Source organism: Falco rusticolus, chromosome 9 (genome assembly GCF_015220075.1).
Source record: "Falco rusticolus isolate bFalRus1 chromosome 9, bFalRus1.pri, whole genome shotgun sequence".
NCBI lineage: Eukaryota > Metazoa > Chordata > Aves > Falconiformes > Falconidae > Falco > Falco rusticolus.
In genome coordinates, this window is record NC_051195.1 from 30,236,306 (window position 1) to 30,256,985 (window position 20,680).

The following is a 20,680-nucleotide window of genomic DNA, read 5'->3' on the forward strand; positions in this document are numbered from 1 at the left end:
GGAGCCTCCCTGCCAGCATGTGCTGCTGGGGCCAGGATCAGGGGCAGGGGAAGGACCCAGCTAGCATGGAGGTGCCAGTCCCCAAGGAAGCCCACAGACTGAGCCCAGTCTCCCTTCACCCACCCAGCTTCAGCCTGTGCTGGCAGAGGTGGAGGGATGCCCGGCAGCACCCTTGGTGTGATGGAAATGGGGGGGGGGGGGGGGGGGAGTGGGAAGGAGCATGGGACTCAGCCCTTACAAGCCAGCAGAGACTCCACACAGCAGCAGTGGGGCTGGGCTCCTACTGCCGTCCCCTCTGCCCTTCTGATGGGTCAGCTGCACACATCACCCTGGGGCAGGTGCGTGCATGGTGGCACTTCCTCCAGCTCCTCCCTACCACCCTGAACCCCTGCAAGAATGGACTGGGAGGTGGGTAGATGCTCGTGGCGCTGTGCCAGGCTGCAAAAGCATCGCCTTCATTGTCCCTGGGCCGTACCCATTTGGCATCAGATGCTGCACGGTGTGAAGGTGGCTGGGTGAAAGTGAAGTGCTGGTTGTTTGAAAGAAAATTTACACTTTGACATACGGAGTAGAAAGTTTAGTGGTAGGGAAGTTTTATGTCAGTTTTCCTGTCTGGTAGCAAGAGAGGGGGCAGGAAGAAATAGAAAAGGTGGAAGAGGTGGAGGTGTGCAGGGCTGGGGGTGTTGCACCATGCTGGGTCTGTGCGGGGGTTTCCCCTCTGCCCTGGCTGCTTTCCCTGCGGGTGCTCTGAACCATAGCTGTGTTGCTATTTAGTTAAATATTAAGAGGTCAAGTAATAGAGAACCAGAAACCTAATTGCATGCTGCCCTCCATGGCACGGTGGTTTTTGGTGAAAGCAAACATGGCCCCTCGTGTTAGGGGAAGGTTATGTTGCTCGCAGTGACGGCTGCTATCCATCCATCCAGTGAGCACGGGTGCGCGGGTCCCAACGCAGGCAGGAGGTGCCACGTTGCTGCACAATGGGTGTCAGCAGCCCCCAGCTCTGTGGTGCCCGTGTGCTGGGCCTGGGGGGCCACAGCTGAGCTCAGCCCAAAGGGTCCAGGCGCCTCTGGGTGCCCCTGAGCAATAGGAGCCCCTACTTTCGGCAGGAGCAGGGGCTGCCTACGCTTCCGCACGGTAGCTCGCACACAGGACAGTGTTGGTCAGCCCTGTGGCTCTGCAAGGCACTCTTGTCCCGTCTGGAAGGGGCTGCATGCGTGTCCGTGGATGCATGTGTGCATACAAGCACTTAGATGCATGCGTATGTATGTGTGTGCTGGCAGGCATAAATGCATCCCTGTGCTTTTGTGTGCACACACACGTGCATGCCTGCACTGCCAGCAGCAGGGTGTGTGCCTGTGTACCACAGAGGAGGAAACCCAGCAGGAGCTAAAACCGCAGGAACCGCCAAGCTGCTTCCTTCTTTTGCCCCGCAGGGAGTGGGTGGGGGTCCCACCACCGGGGGACAATGTCCTGGGACAGGGCAGGGGGAGGCAAGGCTGGGGGAGCTCTCCCTGCCCTGGGGGGGGCTCGGCTCCCAGCCCACGTTGCATTTGCTCTCTTTGCTCCCAGTGGGGAAACTGGGGCAGGGGCCAGCCACGGTCACCTACCTAAGGTCACCCACCCAGGGTCACAGCTACCAGGTACAGCCAGGGCACCAGTGCCCCCAGACTGCCTTACTCTTACCTGGCTGGGGTGGGCCCTTCTCCCCCCACTAGCTAGGTGGGGGGCGGGTCCCCATGGCTTATGGTTATCTCTGGACAGGCCCCCCCATCCTTGGACAGGGCAAAAGGGCTGTTCATCTTAGTAGCCCCACAGAGGGGCCATGGCCTCCTAGCTCAGCCCAGTGCTCCCACAAAGTTGTGGGACCACCATACATGTCAGGCACTCTCCCACATCCCCCTGCTCTCTGTCACCTACCCAAAGAATAGCTGGAGCCATGCTGCTTTGGGAACAGCTTTATCCGGACAGCCCACATCCATGGGACAGGCATGTGTGGTCCCATAGCCTCTGTGGTCCCATCCCACCCCACCCCACCCCTGCCCAGGATCCAGGGCTCATCCCCATCACAAGGCTGCTTGCCATGCATCTCGCAGCCTGGCCTTCACCCGAAACTTCTGCACCTGCAGCACGACACCAAACTTGCCCTCCAGCGAGGGCAGGGGCTGGTCCTCGGGGCACTCCAGCGTGAACCTCTGCAGCATCCAGGCCAGGAAGAGGAAGAGCTCCATCTTGGCCAGGACTTCCCCAAGGCAGACACGGATCCCAGCCCCAAAGGGCAGGTAGCTGGGTGAGGGCGAGTGCACGTGCTGGCCCCGCTCATCCAGGAAGCGACCTGCAAGGGAAAGGGGCACCACTGGCGTCAGCAGGGATCGGTCCTTTCTGCCTGAGACCTGCCCCAGTTCATCACATGTGTCCCTCCTGTGAGCTGCAGGAGCTGAGACAGTGCAGATGCCCCTGTCAGGGGCCGGGGGGTCGGGAGGAGCAGGAACCAACCTCCCACCTCAAAGGAACCAACCTCCCACTCAAGCCTTCCCAGAGCTCAGCCTCTCCTGCTGTGCCCACACTGCCATCCCCTGGCACCAGGGCACCCAACCCACCAGGGTTGAACTCCTCGGGCTTGTCCCACTCCTTCTCATCATGGTGCACAGACCACAGGTTGATGATGACCCTGGCTCCCTTGGGGATGGAGTATTCCCCGATGCTACAAGGCAAACACAGAGTGAGACAGTTGCTCCCTCCTGCGGTCCCTGGCTGTGGCCTGGGGGGGGTCTCACCTGGTGTCAGCAAGGGACACATGTGGGATGAGCAGGGGGGACACGGGCCGGATGCGCAGCACTTCGCTGATGGTGGCCTCCAGGTAGGGCAGCAGCAGGCGGTCGCTGAGCTGGGGGTGACGTGCCAGGCCAATCTTCTGGTCCATCTCCTCCTGGATCTTCCTCTGGACCTGGGAGGGGAGCAAGGGTTGGGGTGGGAGCCTGGGGAGGGGGGTACCCTGTGTGCAGGGGCTCCCCGCAGCAGTGGGGTACACCCAGCATCACCAGCATGTCACAGCAGGTTGTGCAGGGCAGAAATAAAATGCCCACAGCCTGATCCTGCTTATTTGCGAAGCCTGACATCTCTTTTGGCACCTGCCTTCCCCAAAGCCCCCCACGATGTCCCTGGTGCTGGAGGGAGCCCAGGCCCTGCGCTGTGGGGTGCAGACCCTACCTCAGGGTAGTGGAGCAGGTAGAGCACAGCCCATTTGAGCACAGTCGTGGTAGTCTCCACGCCAGCCCCGAAGATGTCCCCCACCGTCATGAGGAGGTGGTCGTCAGTCAGCTCCAGCCCTGGTGCCGGGGGACTGCTGTTCTTGGCACTGAGCCTCACTTGCAGGAGGGCATCCATGAGGTCCCTCACGGCATCCCCGCAGAAGGCTTCCTGCCAGGGGACACACACGTGAGCCCAGCTACCCTAAGCACAGTCCCCTCCACCCCAGCTCCAGCACCCCGAAGCTCCCAACCATCTCCCTGTCCTGGCCCCGTTGTCACCTTATGTTCAGTGAACTTCTGCTGGAGCAGCTGGTCCCGGACCTTGAGGCATCGCTTCAGCAGGGCCAGGTCCTTGTTGGGGAAGATCTTGGGGAGAAAAGCCTTGTTACAGCAAGGGGCTCCAGCTCCGCCCAGCCTCTGCAGGCCCCCAGGCATCTGCTCCATGCCCACCAGGAGGGTACTGGCTCCTGTGGGACACCACAGCAGGGACCCTCCTGCTGGGAAGTCCCCAGCAGGGACTCCGGGGGGCTCAGGTAGCCCCCTCCTGCAGGACACATCCCATCTCCTTCCTCTCATCTGAGGTTAGAGGAACAGGCTGTCCCCACGTCCATGCTCACCTGGAGCCAGGGGAAGATGTCCACCAAACTCTCCTTGGCCACGGTGTCCACGATACCCTGGCTGTACTCCAGCATGGCCTCGAACTCAGGGTCCCCACGCTGGTATGAGGAGTTGAAGCAGAGGGAGCAGACCACGTTGGTGACAGCCCGTGTGAGCTCAGGGGCCATGTCCAGGGCCGTATCCTGTGCAGCGCTGAGCGTCTCACACAGGGACGCAGCCTCCCGACAGACTGGGGTGGAGGGAAGAGGCAGGCCAGGGGGTGATGATGAAGCCAAGGGGGTGGAGGGGCAGCTGGGGGCTGGAAGGAAAGGTTCCCCACTCGTCCAGGGTGTGCAGCTTGCAGAGAACACCCCCCAGCTGGGGCTGAACCCTGAGGGGCTGGGATGGACAGAAGGGACATGCCGGATGCTGGGGAGGAGCAGCGAGGGTGGAGACACGCAGGGAGGTCTCCATGTGTGGCTTGATGCTGCTCCAGGGTGGAGCAGGGAGCCGGGGGGTGTGGGAGCTGGCTCCGTGCCTCAGTTTCCCCAGCTGTGAGTGAGGGAAGCCAAAGCTCAGGGCAGGAAATGCATGGGGAGGGGTGTCAGTAAATGACTGGCAACGGGCAGGACTGAGCCCCTGCTAGGCAGGCTGAGGGGGTGCCGGGGGGGTTGGGCTGTGCCAATGAGTCCCCCCTTGGTTCCCAGGGGATCAGGGCACAGAGAAAAGGAAAGTCCAGCCCAGATCAAGTGTGGGAGGGAGACAGAGCCAGCATGGGGGGGGGGGGGGGGGGGGGGCGCTGCTGGGGGGCACTTACTGATCTTTTCAAGGGCAAGCGAGCCCTCCCCGAACATGGAAAGGGCGGTGTGTACCAGCTTGCGCTGGAACTTCCAGACGGGCCCATAGCTGGCAAAGGCGATGTCCTTGCCCCCCCGGGACAGCAGGTCCGTGGTCACCTGTGGGACAAGGCAGCCCCGGGGTCACCCTGCTGTAGGGCAGCCCCGTGTGAGCTGTGTGTCGGAGAGGGGTGATGCTGGGGGTGCGGGTGATCATCTCATCTCAGGGATGGTCTGGGGGGCTGGTGGTTCGCACTGGCCGGCGAAGCCTAGGCGGTGAGCTTTGCTTGCCATCCCCTTGGCCTGAGACTGATGGAGGCTTTGGGATAGATGCCAGGGTTAGGGGCTGGGGTGCCCAAGAAACCTAGTGGATGCAGAGAGCCTGGAGGTATCCGAGCCCATGTCCCCACGCCCTGACATGCAGCCAGCCCCAGGGAAGAACAGGCACCCTCGGGATGGAGGATGCGCAGGACTTGCCCTGGGGAGCAGGGCAGAGAGGGGCTGTCCCTGCCATTGCCTGGCTGCAGGCAGGATGGCGAGAGGGGCCCAACCCTGCCGGGTGTCAGCACCTCTCTTGGGAGCATCCCCCACCTCACCTCGCCGCAGTGGGAGAGGGTCTCCAAAACCTGCTGCCAACTCACCGTGCGGGGCCGTCCGGCAAAAGCTTTCCCCTTCTTCAGCAGCACCTCCCTGGCGTGCCGGTAGCTGTTGACCACCACCACGTAGTGGGAGCCCATCCAGAGGGCGTAGAGGCTGCCATAGCGGCCCTGCAGGCGCCAGAGCCGCAGGTGGAGCTGGGGGTGCCCGGCCAGCTGCAGCAGGCTCCCCACCAGTGGCAGGGCCGGCAGGCTCCGTGGGGGCCCCGTCCCCGTCCCCATCCCTGTCCCCGAGGCAGCTCGCCGGCGTGCCAGCCCCCAGGCGCAGAGCAGGGCCAGGGCCAGCAGCAGGGCACCCAGCAGCGGCATGGCAGGGCGGGATGCAGGGCTGTAGCAGTGCGGGGGTCCTTTATACCCGCTGTGGGGTCATCACCTTGACCCCAAGGCGGGCTCGCCTCCTTATCAGGGCGAGGGGGATGGGGAGGGGGGAAGCCGGCGCTGGGCCCGTGGCCAGCTCTGCAGCTGGGCACCCGGCGGCGGGCAAGGGCACAGGGCCATGGCTGCTCCGGGTGGCTGGGGGAGAGCCGCGTCCAGCGGGCTGTGGGCCAGGGGGCTCCCGAGTCCAGGTCCGTCTTCAGGGCTCCGTCCCCAGCACCCTGTGGTGGGTGAGGGGTGCAGGGGCAGCTGAGCCCTTGGGGTCTGCCCTGGGTGTCGTCAGCGCAGCCACCCCCAGGCTGGTGGGGCGCTGGGGTCCATCCCCAGCCCGGGAGCCCCTTGGTGTGCCCGCGTGGGGACAGGCGGCACAGGGCTGGGGCGCTGGGCGAGCACGGGGAGTGCTGAGAAGCCCTGGGCAGCACTGGGCAAGCACTGGGAGTGCTGAGAAGCCCTGGTCAGCACTGGGCGGCGCTGGGCTAGCACTGGGAATGCTGAGAAGCCCCGGCCAGCACTGGGAGTGCTGAGAAGCCCTGGTCAGCCCTGATTGTCAGCCCTGGGCAGTGCCGGGCAGCCCTGATCAGCACTGGTGAGCACTGGGCAGCCCCGGGCTGTACTAGGCAAGCACCGGCCAGTGCCGAGAAGACCCGGCCAGCCCTGGTCAGCCCCGGGCAGCGCTGGCCACTCTCGGGCTGTCCGTGCCCGCGCTAATGTCCGAGTCCGAGGTGCCCTGGGGGAGGCCGTGGGGGAACATGAGCCCCGAGGGGGTCGGCTCCGGTCAGCGGCGCCCCCCCACCGCCGCGCACCGCCCCACCGCGGGGCCTGCGCCTTCCCGACCCTTCTGGCCGCCGGCGCTCGCCGTAGCGGCGCCGGCGGGGCGAGGCGGGGCGCGGCCGGGTAAGATGGCGGCGGGGGGCGCGGCGGATGCCCAGGCGCGCTTCGGCCACTCGGTGAAGGGGCTCCTGACCGAGAAGGTGACGAGCTGCGGCACCGACGTGATCGCCCTCACCAAGCAGGTGCTGAAGGGCTCCCGCAGCGCCGAGGTGAGCGGCGGGCGCCGCCGGGCGCCCCACTACAGGCCCCGGCGTGCGGCGCGGCTGCGAGGCCTGCGGGGCGGAGCCGGGGGCGGTGGCCGCTCGGGCCCGGCCGCCCCCCGGGGAAGGGCCGGCGGGGCGCGGTGGTGTGGCCGAGGGGCTGCGGCCCGGCCCGGTGGCGGCTGAGCCCCCGGCAGCGGCGGGCGGCGGGACGCACGGCCGGGGCCGGGGGCAGGAGGCCCGGGTTGTGGGCAGGGCCGGTCCGGCACCGCGCAGGGCTCTTGGGCCGCGGGTGCTTCTGGCAGCGCTGGAGAGGTGCTGGGAGGCGGGAGGGAGCATTTACCCCATGACAGCCCTCCAGAGTGAGGGGCTGGAGCGATGCCTCAGGCTCTCCCCAGGCCTGTGTGCTCTGAGGGGGGACATGGCACCCACAAGCCTTGCACAGTGGCCCCTGGACCATTGGCCCTGCGAGCAGGTCTGCTGGGCAGCTGCCACAAGTGTCTCGGGAAACGCAGCGCTGCTGCTTCTCAGTCTGGCCTGTGCATTTGTCTTTTAGCTCCTGGGTCAAGCTGCTAGAAACATGGTGATGCAAGAAGATGCCATCCTGCACTCGGAAGATGTAAGCTGTGTTTATCTGCTAAGGACCAGTGTTTCTAGTGGACAGGAGAGGAGAATTATAAGAACAGATATGTAGGCATGTTACTGGAGCCCTGAAATGAAATACAGGAGTTCAGGCAGCAGGGCTGGTGGCCAGAATAATTTAAGGCTTCTTCAAACCCATGTGTGCTGCTGGCCTTCCAGCGTCCTGCAGCCCAAGCCAGCCTTTAAGCTGTGCCATCTCTACACGAAAGCTTGGGGAGGGAACGTTAGGTTGAAACAAAGCACTTAGTGTCTGTGCCTGTTATTGGGAAAGAAGAGGGGAGTGTGCCACTGCTGACGGGTACCGGTAGGAGTGTTTCGGAAGCAGTGCAGTGATACAGTGATGGCCATGCTGGAGGAACTCCTCTGTCCCAGTGCCAGCTTGCCTTGTGATTCGGCTGAACTGCTCCATTAGACATTCATTCTTTGTCTTGTTCTCCACAGAGTTTAAGGAAAATGGCCATAATAACCACTCATCTACAGTACCAGTAAGTAAGCGATACAATGTTCTCTCTGGGGAGCTGAGTAGATCCCTTGATCCTTTTCTGTTCTACTTGAAGACTTTGCATGAAGCCCACTCAGATCAGTCCCTCTTGCCTGGCACTTCGAGCTGAATAGACCCCAGAGCTGGGATCTTCCAACCCTTTTGAGTTCCACTAGTACAGCTCAGACTGTTTTGGGGTGGGTGATGAGATTTTTACCTCCTGTTTGCCTGCACCGTGTCTCCCGTTAGAGTGTGTGAAGCATCTAGAACTAAGGGGGAGAAGCCAGTGCTGCTGCTGTCCTCTCAGGACTTAATCCAGAAACACACCAGGGTTTGGCCTCCTGAACCCTTGATCAAGTCCCTTTTGTTCAACATAACATGAACCCTGTTGCTGAAATTCTTGTTTTCTAATGCTCTTTTTGTTTCCTTTTCTCATCTAGGCAAGAAGCAATTCAGAAGAAGTGAGTACTTAGCGGAAGGAATGCCAGGAGGACCACCAGGACCCTGTAGGGGTCGGTGGGAAGGGAGAAGTGGTGGAATAGGGTGGGGGAAAACAGAGTGAAAAGGTTTTTGCAGCTGCCTTTGAAGCAGCTGCTGGCCCAGCAGGATAGTGTTTCAGTATTGCGAAAAGATGGGAATTTGAGGGAAGGGATGATTTATACCAAAACTTCAATTTTTTTCATTAATGTGATAGAGCCTGTCAGGTTGGTTGTGATAGATGATGAGGGTGGTGTAGAGCAGAGCTGTCTGATTATGGGTGCACAAAATGAGATTTGCCTTGGGACACAGAGGTGGATTGGGGAACTCCAGGGTTTGTCTTTGCTGTAGTGTCAGCGCTAGAGCTGTTCTGGTCCCTCGGATGCAGGCAGCACAGCACAGTCTGAGGAGCAGATCTCACCGTGAACCTCTTCTTGCTCGGTCCCCAGCGTTGAGCAGTCGTCAAACCTACAGGACCAGCTGAATCACTTGCTGAAATGAAGCATAGCATGAAGGCACGAGGACACCTGGACTGGCACCGAGGGCAGTGAAACATCCTTTCCCCTCCAGACCCTGGGGTTCAGACCTATGTCTGGGTAGTGCTGGATGTCAGCTGGGATGTGTGCGGAGCTTGTGTTTCTGGGCATGTGGGCCCTTCTCAGGTGCCTCCATCCACATCTCTGCTCCAGAATCCTCGCGGGCTCACCAGTGCCAAACTGAAACAAACTTACCTGAAACTTTACTCCCCCCAGCAATTCCCATGTCTGCTTACTTCCCGTGTAGCGTAAGATGTGTGGTCCACACTAGCACCCCTGGTAAGAAATGCAAATAGAGCTGTAGGTTTTAAATACAAGTGCCTGCAGTTTGACGCTGGACTGTATTTAGACACAGATGGCACAGGGTGCAATTTATTTAGGGCATGTTAATCAGGGGGAGCTGTAAGTGCCTGGCGGGAGAGAGGTGCTTCAGTGTCGACTGAGGTGCCAGTCCCAGGCCAGAATTTCTGAAAGCAGGAATCTGGGCACACACTTTTGTCACTGCTCCAGCTGGACATGGTTTGGCTAGCATTCTGCTTGGAGGTTATCTTATTTTCCACTCTGCCAGAGTCTGGAACGTCATCCCCTTGCCAACCCATCTGCACTGCCTTCGGCCTTCGACTGCATTCCTCTTCTTGAGCTGCTGCTCCAGTTCTTGATGAAGCAGCCTTGGCTGTGGTGTGTGTCTGTATCTGGGTGGGAAGGTATCCAAAGCCCAGGCCAGAAAGCAGGTGGGAGAGCATCATGAGCTGATGTGCTCAGTTCTGCACTGCTCTGTGTTGGAGGGCTAGCAGCCAGGCTCCTGTTCACATCCTGGGGAGTGACATCGGGCCCGGGCTATAAATACCGTGTCTTGTCTTTGGTAAGTCAATTATCTGGAGCACTTGGAGTGCACGGGAAGCACTTGTTTGCCTGAGTGTGCTTTTCATCAGCTGATATGAGAAGGCAGGCTGAGAGCAGGCATCAGCCTGCCGTGGTCCTGTTGCAGCACTGCTGGGGTTTGGCTCCTGTACTGCAGAGTCTTCTCCTGAGCTTTTACCATCCCCTCCAGTGCCACTGCCTGTTTGGGCTTCGCCTGGTGGCACCACAGCTCCTGCATGCCCATGAAGGTGCTACGGATAGCCCAAGGACCATGTGGGATATTTTTGCCTGGGGAGGGGTCCTGATGCCCAGCTTTGCAGATGCACTTTTGGAATGAGGGTTTTCCACGAGCTGCTGGAGAAGCCGCAGCTTCCTTGCTGGGAATAAAAGCTGCCCTGAACAGCCCCAGACTGCTGCAGAGTCTGTGCTTGATGCCATCACTGAGAGTCCCTGTGCAGGGGGGAGACTGGGACGGTGGGTCTCAGCCCCGCAGTGTCCCCCGTCATGCTTCAGCTCCGGGGGTTTCTTTGCAGATGCACTGTGTCCTTGTTGCAGGTGGCTTGTCCCCTCCAAGGTCGTGTCCTCTGCAGGGACCAGAGCAGTCCTGCAGCGTTAAACTTTGGTCTCACTGCATTTGGGGTGAGCAGGGACAGGGCTGTGCCATGGGAGCACAGAGCTGTTGAGCGGGTGGCAGCCAGGTGTGGTTTTGGGGGGTGGGCGATGGCAGCATGACCCCCATGGGAGCAGGGCCAGCACCCGGCGCTGTGCCTGGGGTGCTGCAGGGAGGCTGCGGGGCCGTGTGCCCGGGGTCTGGGCCGGGCGTGAGCCGGTGTCGGGGTGGCGCTGGGCGGCGCAGGGTGCCGGGGCGGAGCGTGGCCCAGGCTGGGCAGAGTCCGGCCGAAGCGCTGCAGCTGGAGGCAGTAAGGCAGCCCGGGGGCTCTGCTGTGGGGGTCCGGGGCCTCCCTGGGGACACCCCTGGGGCCAAGGACTCTCTGCAAAGCGTGGGGGCTGATTTGCACTTTGGGGAGGTTTTTGAGGTCTCGTATCTCCAGGGCAGCTGGGACTGGTGGTTTTGCGGGGTGGGGGGTGTTGTCAGGCACCCCCAGGAACATCCCACGAGGCTGCTGGGTACTGCTGGGGCATGGGGAAAAAAGTGCTTTTTGCTCCTGTATTTGAGGGAAAAGGGGGGGGGAGTTCAGGGCCTTTGGGAGGGCCCGGCGTGGTGCCTGTTGCAGTGGCGTCAGGACACCAGCCCCATATTCCCGTTGCAGTGGCAACCCTCTGCGGAGAGCGGGTCCACCGGGAGGTGCAGGTGAGGGGCGCAGGTGGCTGGGTGGGGGGCCGAGCCCAGGCTGCGCTGGGATGTCTGCTGCGGTCAAAGGCCAACGCCTGTTTCGGTGCCTAGATAAAAACGTGAGGTGCGGTCGGCTGCTTCTCTCCTGTTCCCTGCAGGGATGGGGGTTGTTGAGCAGCCCCATGTTTCCCTGCCCGCGCTCCCTGCACCCTTCTCGCCTGGGGAAACGGTGGCTGCAGCATGCAAAGTTATTGCAAAGGGGAATTTAATCCCCTACTGCACAAACACATCTGTGCGTGCGAGCAAGGGGAGCTGGGGAGGGTGGGGGCGAAGAGGTGCTTGGTGTTAGCCTACTCTTTAGCTGGGTGCAGATGAGAGTGCTGGTGCCAGAGGACGCTGGGGTCACATACAAACCAAGTGCAGAGGCATGGCCCCGCGGTTTGGTGCACAGGGAGCTCCCAGGGAACAGCTTGCTGTAGTTTGGTGGCCTCTGTCCTTCCCACCTCAGGATTACTATGGCAAAGAGCTGCAGAAGTCGGAGGACCTGAAAACCAATGCCTGCGTTACCTTGGCCAGGCCTCTTCCTAAGGCGGTGAGAGATGCTTTGGAGCGTGTCCATGAGGAAGTGGTGGCCAGGTAAACCCTGGGGTCTCCCCTCTTCTGCTGTGTCCCTCTGGGCTGCAGCCTCCCGGACCACCATGCCACGGGGGCACCTCTGCACGGCTCAGCTCAGCACCCCCCAGGTACTACGGCTGCGGTCTGGTGATCCCCGAGTGCCTGGCATCATGCCGGATCCTGGACCTGGGCAGCGGCAGTGGCAGAGACTGCTACCTGCTGAGCCAGCTGGTTGGGGAGCAGGGCCACGTCACCGGGATAGACATGACCGAGGGCCAGGTACAGCATGAATCTGGGGCTTCTCCTCATCCCCCCAACATTCCCCCACCATCGTTCCCTTCCTCCTCCCAGGTCAAGGTGGCGAAGAAGCACATTGCCTACCACATGGACAAGTTCGGCTACCGAAAGCCAAATGTTGAGTTCCTGCAGGGCTACATGGAGAAGCTGGGTGATGCTGGGCTGGCTGATGAGAGCTACGATATTGTTATGTAGGTACTGCACAGGTACTGCGCTGCCATCCTGGTCCTGCTGCTGCCAGGGGCCATGGGCTGGTGTCCAGGTCTGCATCCCACTGGGTTGCCCGCCTCAGGAGCACATGTTAGGGAAGGGGAAATTCCAAGGCAGGGTCTGTGCTAAAGCCTGGGAGTACACAAACTGCCCTTTTCATGGTCAAATCAGCATCTCCAAATCCTGCATGAAACAATGGTACAGGCAGCAGCTGGTGGTGCTGAGTGTGTGAGAGGGTGCAAATGAACCTCAGTCGCCTCCTCCCTAGCTCCAACTGCGTGATCAACCTTGTCCCCAACAAGAAGGCCGTGCTGCAGGAGGCCTACCGTGTGCTGAAGGTAATGCTGGGGCTGGCACCCACGGCAGGAGTGGAGCAGGGTTGTGGTGGCCCTGCTGTTGTGGTGCCACTGGGATGCAGCAAATGGGATAAAGCAAGACTGGGATGCAGGATAGGGCCGGGGAGGGCACCACTGCAGAGGGTCCTGAGCAGGGTAGCACTGGTGGGTGCCCAGTTCTCCCTGCCCCTTTTGTGCCATTGCTTCTTGAGGTCTCCCTTCACTCCTTGCTGCCTTCTAGCCTGGAGGAGAGATGTACTTCAGTGATGTCTATGCTAGCCAGCGCCTGAGTGAGACTGTCCGGAAGCACAGGGTTCTGTGGGGTGCGTAGGGCTCCAGGATGGGGGTAACATGGGATGGAGGGACCAGACCTTTGCCTCCATCACCCATGTCTGTGGTCTCATGCCAGGGGAGTGCCTGGCAGGAGCTCTGTACTGGAGAGACCTGTACAGCATTGCCGAGGAGGTGGGGTTCACCCCCCCGTGCCTGGTCTCCGCCAGTCCCATCACCATCGGTGACAAGGAGCTGGAGAGCTTCATTGGTGAGGGTCTGACCAGGGAACATCAGCTCTGGGCAGCTGTGGGGAGCTGTGTGAGGCGCCCAGCCTCTGCTGGTTCCCAGCCTGGGCACTCAGTGACCAATCCTAATCTGTCTCTTGCAGGTGACTGCCACTTCGTCTCTGCGACTTTCCGCCTGTTCAAGGTGTCGGGTAGCAGCCAGACTGGGCCCAGTCAGGTCATCTACAACGGCGGGATCGTGGGGCATGAGCAAGAGCTGGTGTTTGACGCCAATTTCACCTTCAAGGTGCGGGGAGCTGGGGCTCCCCATGATGCCAGGCGGTCCTGGTCTGTAGGGATGGGGTAGAGCTGATGAAGCAGTGCTACTCAGCAGCATCCTCCGTGATTTTTGGGGTTAGCTGTGGTAGAAGGAGTGGCGGGTGAGAGCAGAGGGGCTGTATAAACCAGGGTAAGCACAAACGGGGCGGGAAAAGGAGCCAGACCCATACATCGCATTGGGGTGAGGATAGGAGCAGGACATCCATGGTGGCTTTCAGGAGGGTTTGAAGCCAGCTGCTTGGTCATTGTGGGTGTTTCTCAAGGTTTTGGGCCAGGCTGTATCCCTGCTTTTTCTCCCCCCATCATCTGGCTGGGTGGCTAGTGTCCCCTGGCCACATGTCCTGGACCCCAACCCTGTGACTGTCCCTCTGCCCCCAGCAAGGAGAGGTGGTGGATGTGGATTCTGAGATGGCTGCAATCTTGCGGAGCTCCAGGTTTGCGGAGGAGTTCCTGATCCGACCTGGTGGGGCCTACGCTGGTGCTGGTGCACCGCAGGGCAGCTGTTGCAAGGGGGTGAAGGTTGGTAGCAGGCAGCTCCATGGCTGGGTTCAGGGTCGGGGATATGGGTGTCCTGTGCCATCAGAGTTGCCCTGGGGTATCAGAGGGGCTATAGCATGACACCAAGAGACTTGAGTCCTTCTGGGATGGGCAGGAGCCCATGGAGCGCAGAGCGTGGTGCCTGGTGCCTGAGCTTGGGCAACTGCACCCCAGCACAGGCTGGAGCTCTCCAAAGGGGGAGGTCTGCTCTAACCACCAGGCATGAAGAGCCCCTTGCCCCCCACCATGTCCATGGGGGCTGCTGAGGCTGACAGCTGGACCTGCCCGAGGTCCCGCAAGGGGAGGCATCCTTCCCCTGGGGAGATGGCTGTGGACAGCCTGCCACAGGGAAATGATCGCCCATCCCCATGGCTCCTTCGCGCCCATCACTCTCCCAGCTGCTGATGTGAGCTTGACCCTGGCTGCTAGCCCTGACCCCGCAGTACAAGGCACCCCTATCTGCTGGGAAGCCTCTCTCCACCTCTGGTGGTCCCTCCAGCCTGTAGATGGGCCAGGAGAGGCAAGGGAGATAACGCCTTGCAGCTGCGTGTCCCTGAAACACAACCTTGTACTTGGGGAGGGGGAGATGTTCTTGGGTCCCTGGCCAAGCAGGAGGCATTTCTCAAATAAAAACAGAGCCAAGGTCCAAGAGAAGCTCTTGGCTTCCTCCTCCTGGCAGGGAAAAGCAGCTGGAGTGACCCAGGGGCTGCACCCACATTGGCTATGGAGGGTCTGCTTGGGCTGCCCTACTGACAGGGAGTGAGTTGGGGGGGAAATGCCATTTTCTTGGGGTGCCTCTTGCTTCCCTCTGGCCCAATCCTGCCCCGTGTTGTTCTTTGCCCTCCAGGAGAAGATCTGCGATCCCTTCCAGCTGCTGGAGCTGCTCGCAGCCCCAGGTCCTGCCTGCCATCCTGGTGGCACCTGTGGTCCCCTGGGGTGCTGCTGAATGGCGAGCAGTGCCACTGGCAGCACAGGAAGATGTGGCCCCAGTGGCATGTCGTTTCCACTTGAGATCAAATAAATGGCTGAACTCGAAGACTACGTGCTCACGGCTGGGACCTTGGGGCCCGTGGGGTGCTGCTGTGCTCCCCTGTCAGGGCTGGTGGGGCAGGTTGTGCCTGGTGGTGGTGATGGACAGCTGTCCTGTGAGTCCCCTCGCTATGGGGGTGGCCGCAGCTGCGTGGCTTGGGTGTGCAGGCAGGGGCAGTGTCCGTGGGAAAGGGGGCTGTGGGTCGCTGCGTGGGAGACAGCAGGTCTGGAGGGGTTTGGCAGCAGCTGCGTGCTGGCGTTGAGCTCACGGAGCAGAGTGGAGACATTTGCAGGAGGCGGCTTGGCAGAGCAGGGTGTGAAAGGAGGCCCCGGTGCCGCGCAGGGCCTGATGCTGCAGTACGCATCTCTCTGCGTGAGCCTGGCTCTAATTTGAGGTCTCGGGGAGCCCGCAGCTGAGACACAAATGCTTCTGAGAAGCGAAAGGCACAGCAGTAAGCAGCCCAGTTGTTTTTCTCCTTTTGATCTCCCCATGCTAACCTTCCCCATGCAGGGAGCCGCAAGCACCTGCCAGGCGGCCCATGCCTGCTCCCAGTGGTGGGGTGGAAAGCTGAATAACGTGGTTGCAAATGAGCATCTCCCCAGGGCACTGGGCGAGAAGGACTGGTTACCTCCTGGGGGCTCGGCCAGCCTTGCTTTTCCATGAAGAACTTGGTGTGACACATGGGGTGCAGGGGGATGCCCCCGTTATTTGCATTCAGGATGGGGCACGCCTGAAGTAAACTCCCCACACCTTGTCCCACTTGCAGCCCCACAGCCCTTTCCAGAAGATTTCCAGGGAATTTCTCTACCTTTCCCTGCTCAGCACTGCTGAGGTTTGTATTTTCCACCAGACTCCATCTAGTGGGAAAGCCCCGAGTCCCCTGCGAGCACTGCACCCGGCCGAGTTTTGCAGGGAAATGTGGTGATTCTGGAAAAGCAGAAGCCAGGCTGGCTGCATCCCGCAGCGGGTGAGGAGCGAGGGCTTCAAGGCTGCAGCAGGAGGCAAAGGGCCATGCTCCTGCCGCCCCCTGCGAAACACACGTGTCCTGGCCCGCAGAGGCTGTTTGGGAGAGGCCAGAGCTGCTGGGCAGCCCTTGGCTGAGCAGCTGAGCTTAGAAATGAGGGACTGTTTCCACCTCTCCCCATACAATGATTTTCTGCAAATTTCCCCTCTCTGCCATTTAAACAGCATATTGCTGTGGCGTGGGGGAAGATAAAACCCAAACAATAAAATATTTGGATTCAAAAAGAAATGTGAGCAAATGCCAAGGATGCTCTGCCGTAGCGGTGGCTGAGGAGGGTCCAGGTAGTAAGGAGGCATTGCCAGAATGTCTGGAATGAAAAGCGTGGGCAGCCAGGTAACGTCCAGCTGTCACACAGTGATGGGAAATCCAGAAACAGGCGTGACAGCCCAGAATCCTTAACCTGCCCTCTGCCATCAGCAAAATAGGGGAGTGATTAATTCACAGTTTAGAGATTAAACGTATAAATAATGCCCATAAATACAGTTTCCTGAAAAGTTGCCTTGCCAGCCTATCTTTCTGGCTTCGGGCAAGACTGCGAGTCTGATCGATTTGGTGTACACACACATGTAAGTTGGTGTTACCTGGAGCCAACGGGGCATGTATCAGCTGGCTTCAGGTAGGGGACCCTGGCAGACCAGCCTCGAGGGTGGCTGTGACGTGGCAGGTGAGGAGAGCTCTGGAATTGTGTGCAAGGACCTCACTGATAGGACCTTGGGAAGAACCTGCCAGAAAACACATGCAAGATGCTGTTTAACCTACTCTGTGATTACTGACAAAGACTTTCACAAAGACTCCAAACAGCCCACCCCGGGAGGTTTGCAGCAATTAGCTCCTGCTATCAAAGGGAGACTTCCCAGGCTAACTGAAGAGCAGATAGGGTGGGGGGTCCCATCTGCAACCCCTTTCATTAAAAAGGCATGAGTCCCTGCCACAGCCTTTCCGCCTGCCTGGGGAGAGAGGTGCCCACTGCGAGGGCCCCCCCTCTTGCATGCATACAGAAAAAGGCCACAGCTTAATGCCACTGCATTTGCATAGCACTATTTTTTTCCCCATATTCTTGGCATTTCTGGGAGGAAGCAGCTAAGAGGACTTGACTTTGATGTTAAGCATTAGAGTAGGGGTTCTCACCAATCTATGGATGTGGGGGGGGTGTCTTGTCTGCCTGGCTTTGCTTGCGCATGCACAACCTTGGGGTTTTTAACCCCAAAGCCATGAAAGAGGAAAAGGTGCAGCCCCATCCCACATGAGGAAGCCCAAACCAATCTGTCCAGCACCCCGGCCTGGCTGTTCTGGTGACTGTGAAGATGGGCCAGATCCCATTCTCCCAAGCCGTAAGCTGTGGTGCTCTGGTTCACCCCGGGGTGAAAGGGGGGTGATTCCCAAGCCCCCACTCACTGTGGCTAGCAGGGAGGTGGCTGTGGCTCAGGGGCATCCGCCACCTCCCGGGGGGAGCAGCCCTCTGGAACTGCCCCTCGGTGAGCTGGCTGAGGTCTGGGACCAGGGAAGCAGCGCTGTGGCTGCAGCCCCCGGAGCACTGGGCTGTCCAGTGGGATCCTCCGCTCTTCCGTTTGCTGAGCACTTGGATGGCGGAGAGGCTGCTTTACCTCCTCTAAGGGGTCACCCTGAACCCCCAATGTGGGCTCGGCCACCACGAGCCGCACTGGGTGCTCCCTGGGCTGTCCGTCTCTGGCTGGCTGGGATGCAGACAGGTCACTCATCCCTAAGGGAGGGCGGTGGTGGCTGGGTCCCGGGGCGGCTGGGCCCCCGCTGGGGTTGGGGAGCAGCAGGAGAGGCCCCGGGACACCGGCACGCACCCACGTTACACCGAACCGGGGTCCCTCAGTCCTGGGTGCATCCTCCGTGCCCTGCGGGGGCGCGGGGCGCCGGGGGGGGGCTGTGAGCGTCCCGGGGGCAGCTCCAAAGTCCCGACCCCGCTCCTGGAAGTCCCTGCGCGGGGTTCGTCTGATGCGACGAGGCGGGAGGTGCCCCGAGCGGCTGAGCAAGAGGCGGAGAGGGGAGCGCGGCGCGCGGCCCGTGCGTGTCGCACGTTTAACGCTTCGTTTCGCTCGCAGGAACGAGCGCGCCGAGGAGGTGCCGGGCGCGGGGCGGAGGGTGCCCTGGGGCCGGGCCGCGACGGCCGGATCTTTAGCCGCCGCAGCGTACCGCGCCGGCGGCGGCACGGGGAAGAGCGGGGAGCGGGCACGGCCGGACGGTGCCGGGAGAGCCGTCGCCCGCGGCCGCCAGTAGCCCCGGTGCCGAGATCGCGGCCCCAAGCACGGGCAGCCCCAAGGAGCCCGGGGCCGCGGGAAGGGCGCAGGCGGGAGGGCGAGGGGATGCTCCCCGCGGCCCGGAGCTGGCTGCGCCGCGGGGAGACGCCAGGGGGCGCTGCGCGACCGCCGACCGCGGCGGCGGCGGTAGCAGTAGGGGGGGCGCGGGGCGGTGCACTGGAGCCGCTGCGGGGGGCGGGCGGCGCGGCAGGTCCGCGGGCAGCGGCGGGTGCAGCGGGCCGGGCAGGGGCGGCGGGCGGCAGCGGCCCCGTCCCATCCCGTCCCGTTTCGTCCCGTCCCGTCCTGTCCCCCGGCACGGAGGCTCGCCGGCCGCCCCGCCGAGCGCCGCACGCGCCGTCCCCGGCCCGCCGGCCGCACCGCGCCCCCATTGGTCGCGCCCCTCCGAGTCTCCGCCCCTCCAGCCCCGAGACCCGCTGCCATTGGCCGTGGCCTCAGGGCCGGCCCCGCCCCCGCCCGCCTGGCGTACACACCGGAGTCACGCGCCCCCCGCGCTGGGGAGGCGGTGGCGGGCGGCAGGGCGGGGCCGGGCCGCCACTGGCGGGGGGGCGCGCACCGATTGGCGGCGCGGAGCGCCGGGCCCGACCCCGCGAGGCGTGCGGGGAGGGGCGGGGAGGGCAGCGGCTTGAGGCGGCTCTCGGCTCGGCCCGGCCCGGCAGTCGCCGCCTGTCGGGTCCCGCGGGTAGCCGTGCCCGCCGCCTCGCCCGCCGCCGCGCCCGCCGCCACCGCCGCCGCCGCCGGGGGAGCCGGGGCACGCCGCAGGCGCCGCGCGGCGATGCGGGGCCGCGGCGGCGCCGAGCCCTGACTAAAGATGGCCGCGCTGCCCGGTGGGAACATGGCGGGGGGCGGCCGGGGGGCGCGGGTGCTGCTGCTGCTGCTGCTCGGCGGCTGCCTGGGCCGGCGGCCCCCGGCTGCCGCAGCCGCCGCCGCGCCGCCCGCCGCCGCCGTCGTCCCCCCCTCGGCGGCGGCGGCGGAGGAGACGGTGATCATCGGCCTGCGGCTGGAGGACACGGACGACGTCTCCTTCATGGAGGGGGGCGCGCTGCGGGTGAGCGAGCGGACGCGGGTGAAGCTGCGGGTCTACGGGCAGAACATCAACAACGAGACCTGGTCGCGCATCGCCTTCACGGAGCACGAGCGGCGGGGCGGGCGGGCGGCGGCGGGGGCGGCGGGGCGCGGCGGCGGCGGGGGCGGCGGCGGGGCGGCGGGCGGCGGAGCCCCGCAGCGCTGCGGCATCCGCACCTCGGACATCATCATCCTGCCGCACATCGTGCTCAACCGCCGCACCTCGGGCATCATCGAGATCGAGATCAAGCCCCTGCGCAAGACGGAGAAGAGCAAGTCCTACTACCTGTGCACCTCCGTCTCGGCCCCCGCCGCCGCCGCGCTGGGGCCCGGGGCCGCCGGGGGGCTGGCAGGCGCCGAGGGGCCGGTCGGGCCCCCGCCCTGGGGCGAGACCACCTGGATCTACCACGACGGCGAGGACACTAAGATGATCGTGGGCGAGGAGAAGAAGTTCCTGCTGCCCTTCTGGCTGCAGGTCATCTTCATCTCGCTCCTCCTCTGCCTCTCGGGCATGTTCAGCGGCCTCAACCTGGGCCTCATGGCCCTGGACCCCATGGAGCTGCGCATCGTGCAGAACTGTGGCACGGACAAAGAGAAGAACTACGCCAAGCGCATCGAGCCCGTGCGCCGCCAGGGCAACTACCTGCTCTGCTCCCTCCTGCTGGGCAACGTCCTGGTCAACACCACGCTTACCATCCTGCTGGACGACATTGCCGGCTCTGGGCTGGTGGCCGTGGTGGTCTCCACCATTGGTATCGTCATCTTCGGCGAGATCGTGCCGCAGGCCATTTGCTCTCGGCACGGCCTGGCCGTGGGCGCCAACACCATCTTCCTCACCAAGTTTTTCATGATGATGACCTTCCCGGCCTCCTACCCCGTCAGCAAACTGCTGGACTGTGTCCTGGGCCAGGAGATCGGCACGGTCTATAACCGTGAGAAGTTGTTGGAGATGCTGCGGGTCACCGACCCTTATAACGATCTGGTCAAAGAGGAGCTCAACATTATCCAGGGAGCCCTGGAGCTGCGCACCAAGACTGTGGAGGACGTGATGACCCCCCTCCGAGACTGCTTCATGATCGCTGCTGAGGCTGTGCTGGACTTCAACACTATGTCCGAGATCATGGAGAGCGGTTATACCCGCATCCCTGTTTTCGAGGGTGACCGCTCCAACATTGTGGACTTGCTCTTTGTTAAGGACCTGGCTTTTGTGGACCCTGACGACTGCACTCCGCTCAAGACCATCACCCGCTTCTACAACCACCCGTTGCACTTCGTCTTCAACGACACCAAGCTCGACGCCATGTTGGAGGAGTTCAAGAAAGGTGGGCTCGTGCTGGTGGCGGGGGCGCGGGGGGTCAGCTCTCAGCTCTGGAGGTGAGGGGGCTCTGCAGAGAGGCCCCTTGTGTTCC

At 62.4% G+C, this 20,680-nt stretch overlaps 4 protein-coding genes across 10 annotated transcripts in view; 3 read left to right on the plus strand and 1 right to left on the minus strand.

Annotated features, from left to right (window-relative positions):
- Positions 1–1,947: 1,947 nt before the first annotated feature.
- Positions 1,948–5,764, minus strand: LOC119153580 (steroid 17-alpha-hydroxylase/17,20 lyase). Its single transcript, XM_037400199.1, has 8 exons — positions 5,326–5,764; positions 4,666–4,804; positions 3,869–4,098; positions 3,531–3,617; positions 3,211–3,420; positions 2,778–2,947; positions 2,601–2,704; positions 1,948–2,335 (listed from the first exon to the last, which is right to left on the minus strand). The coding sequence occupies exons 1-8, from the start codon at positions 5,647–5,649 to the stop codon at positions 2,067–2,069; spliced, it is 1,533 nt and encodes a 510-aa protein (XP_037256096.1). The 5' UTR covers positions 5,650–5,764; the 3' UTR covers positions 1,948–2,066.
- Positions 5,765–6,572: 808 nt separating this feature from the next.
- Positions 6,573–10,158, plus strand: BORCS7 (BLOC-1 related complex subunit 7). Of its 4 annotated transcripts, none has more exons than XM_037400770.1 (5): positions 6,573–6,728; positions 7,303–7,365; positions 7,830–7,873; positions 8,310–8,330; positions 8,796–10,158. In XM_037400770.1, the coding sequence occupies exons 1-5, from the start codon at positions 6,615–6,617 to the stop codon at positions 8,845–8,847; spliced, it is 294 nt and encodes a 97-aa protein (XP_037256667.1). In that variant the 5' UTR covers positions 6,573–6,614; the 3' UTR covers positions 8,848–10,158. The 4 variants fall into 4 exon arrangements, with proteins under 4 accessions (XP_037256667.1, XP_037256669.1, XP_037256668.1 ...); XM_037400772.1 differs by having other exon boundaries at positions 6,576–6,755; positions 8,310–8,381; XM_037400771.1 differs by having other exon boundaries at positions 6,576–6,755; positions 8,735–10,158.
- Positions 10,159–10,648: 490 nt separating this feature from the next.
- AS3MT (arsenite methyltransferase) lies at positions 10,649–14,903 on the plus strand. Of its 2 annotated transcripts, XM_037401028.1 has the most exons (11): positions 10,649–10,663; positions 11,015–11,055; positions 11,546–11,673; positions 11,781–11,931; positions 12,004–12,140; positions 12,428–12,497; positions 12,736–12,817; positions 12,904–13,035; positions 13,156–13,298; positions 13,709–13,849; positions 14,715–14,903. In XM_037401028.1, coding segments are annotated over exons 1-11 (1,125 nt in total). In that variant the 5' UTR covers positions 10,649–10,662; the 3' UTR covers positions 14,814–14,903. The 2 variants fall into 2 exon arrangements, with proteins under 2 accessions (XP_037256925.1, XP_037256926.1); XM_037401029.1 differs by lacking the exons at positions 10,649–10,663; positions 11,015–11,055 and having other exon boundaries at positions 11,587–11,673; positions 11,771–11,931.
- A 4,029-nt stretch (positions 14,904–18,932) lies between these two features.
- Positions 18,933–20,680, plus strand: part of CNNM2 (cyclin and CBS domain divalent metal cation transport mediator 2) — a 128,634-nt gene continuing 126,886 nt past the window's right edge. For all 3 annotated transcript variants that reach the window (XM_037400124.1, XM_037400125.1, XM_037400126.1), the window contains exon 1: positions 18,933–20,593. In XM_037400124.1, the coding sequence (XP_037256021.1) occupies positions 19,018–20,593 (1,576 nt within the window). In that variant the 5' untranslated portion in view covers positions 18,933–19,017. The remainder of the gene's footprint in view (positions 20,594–20,680) is intronic.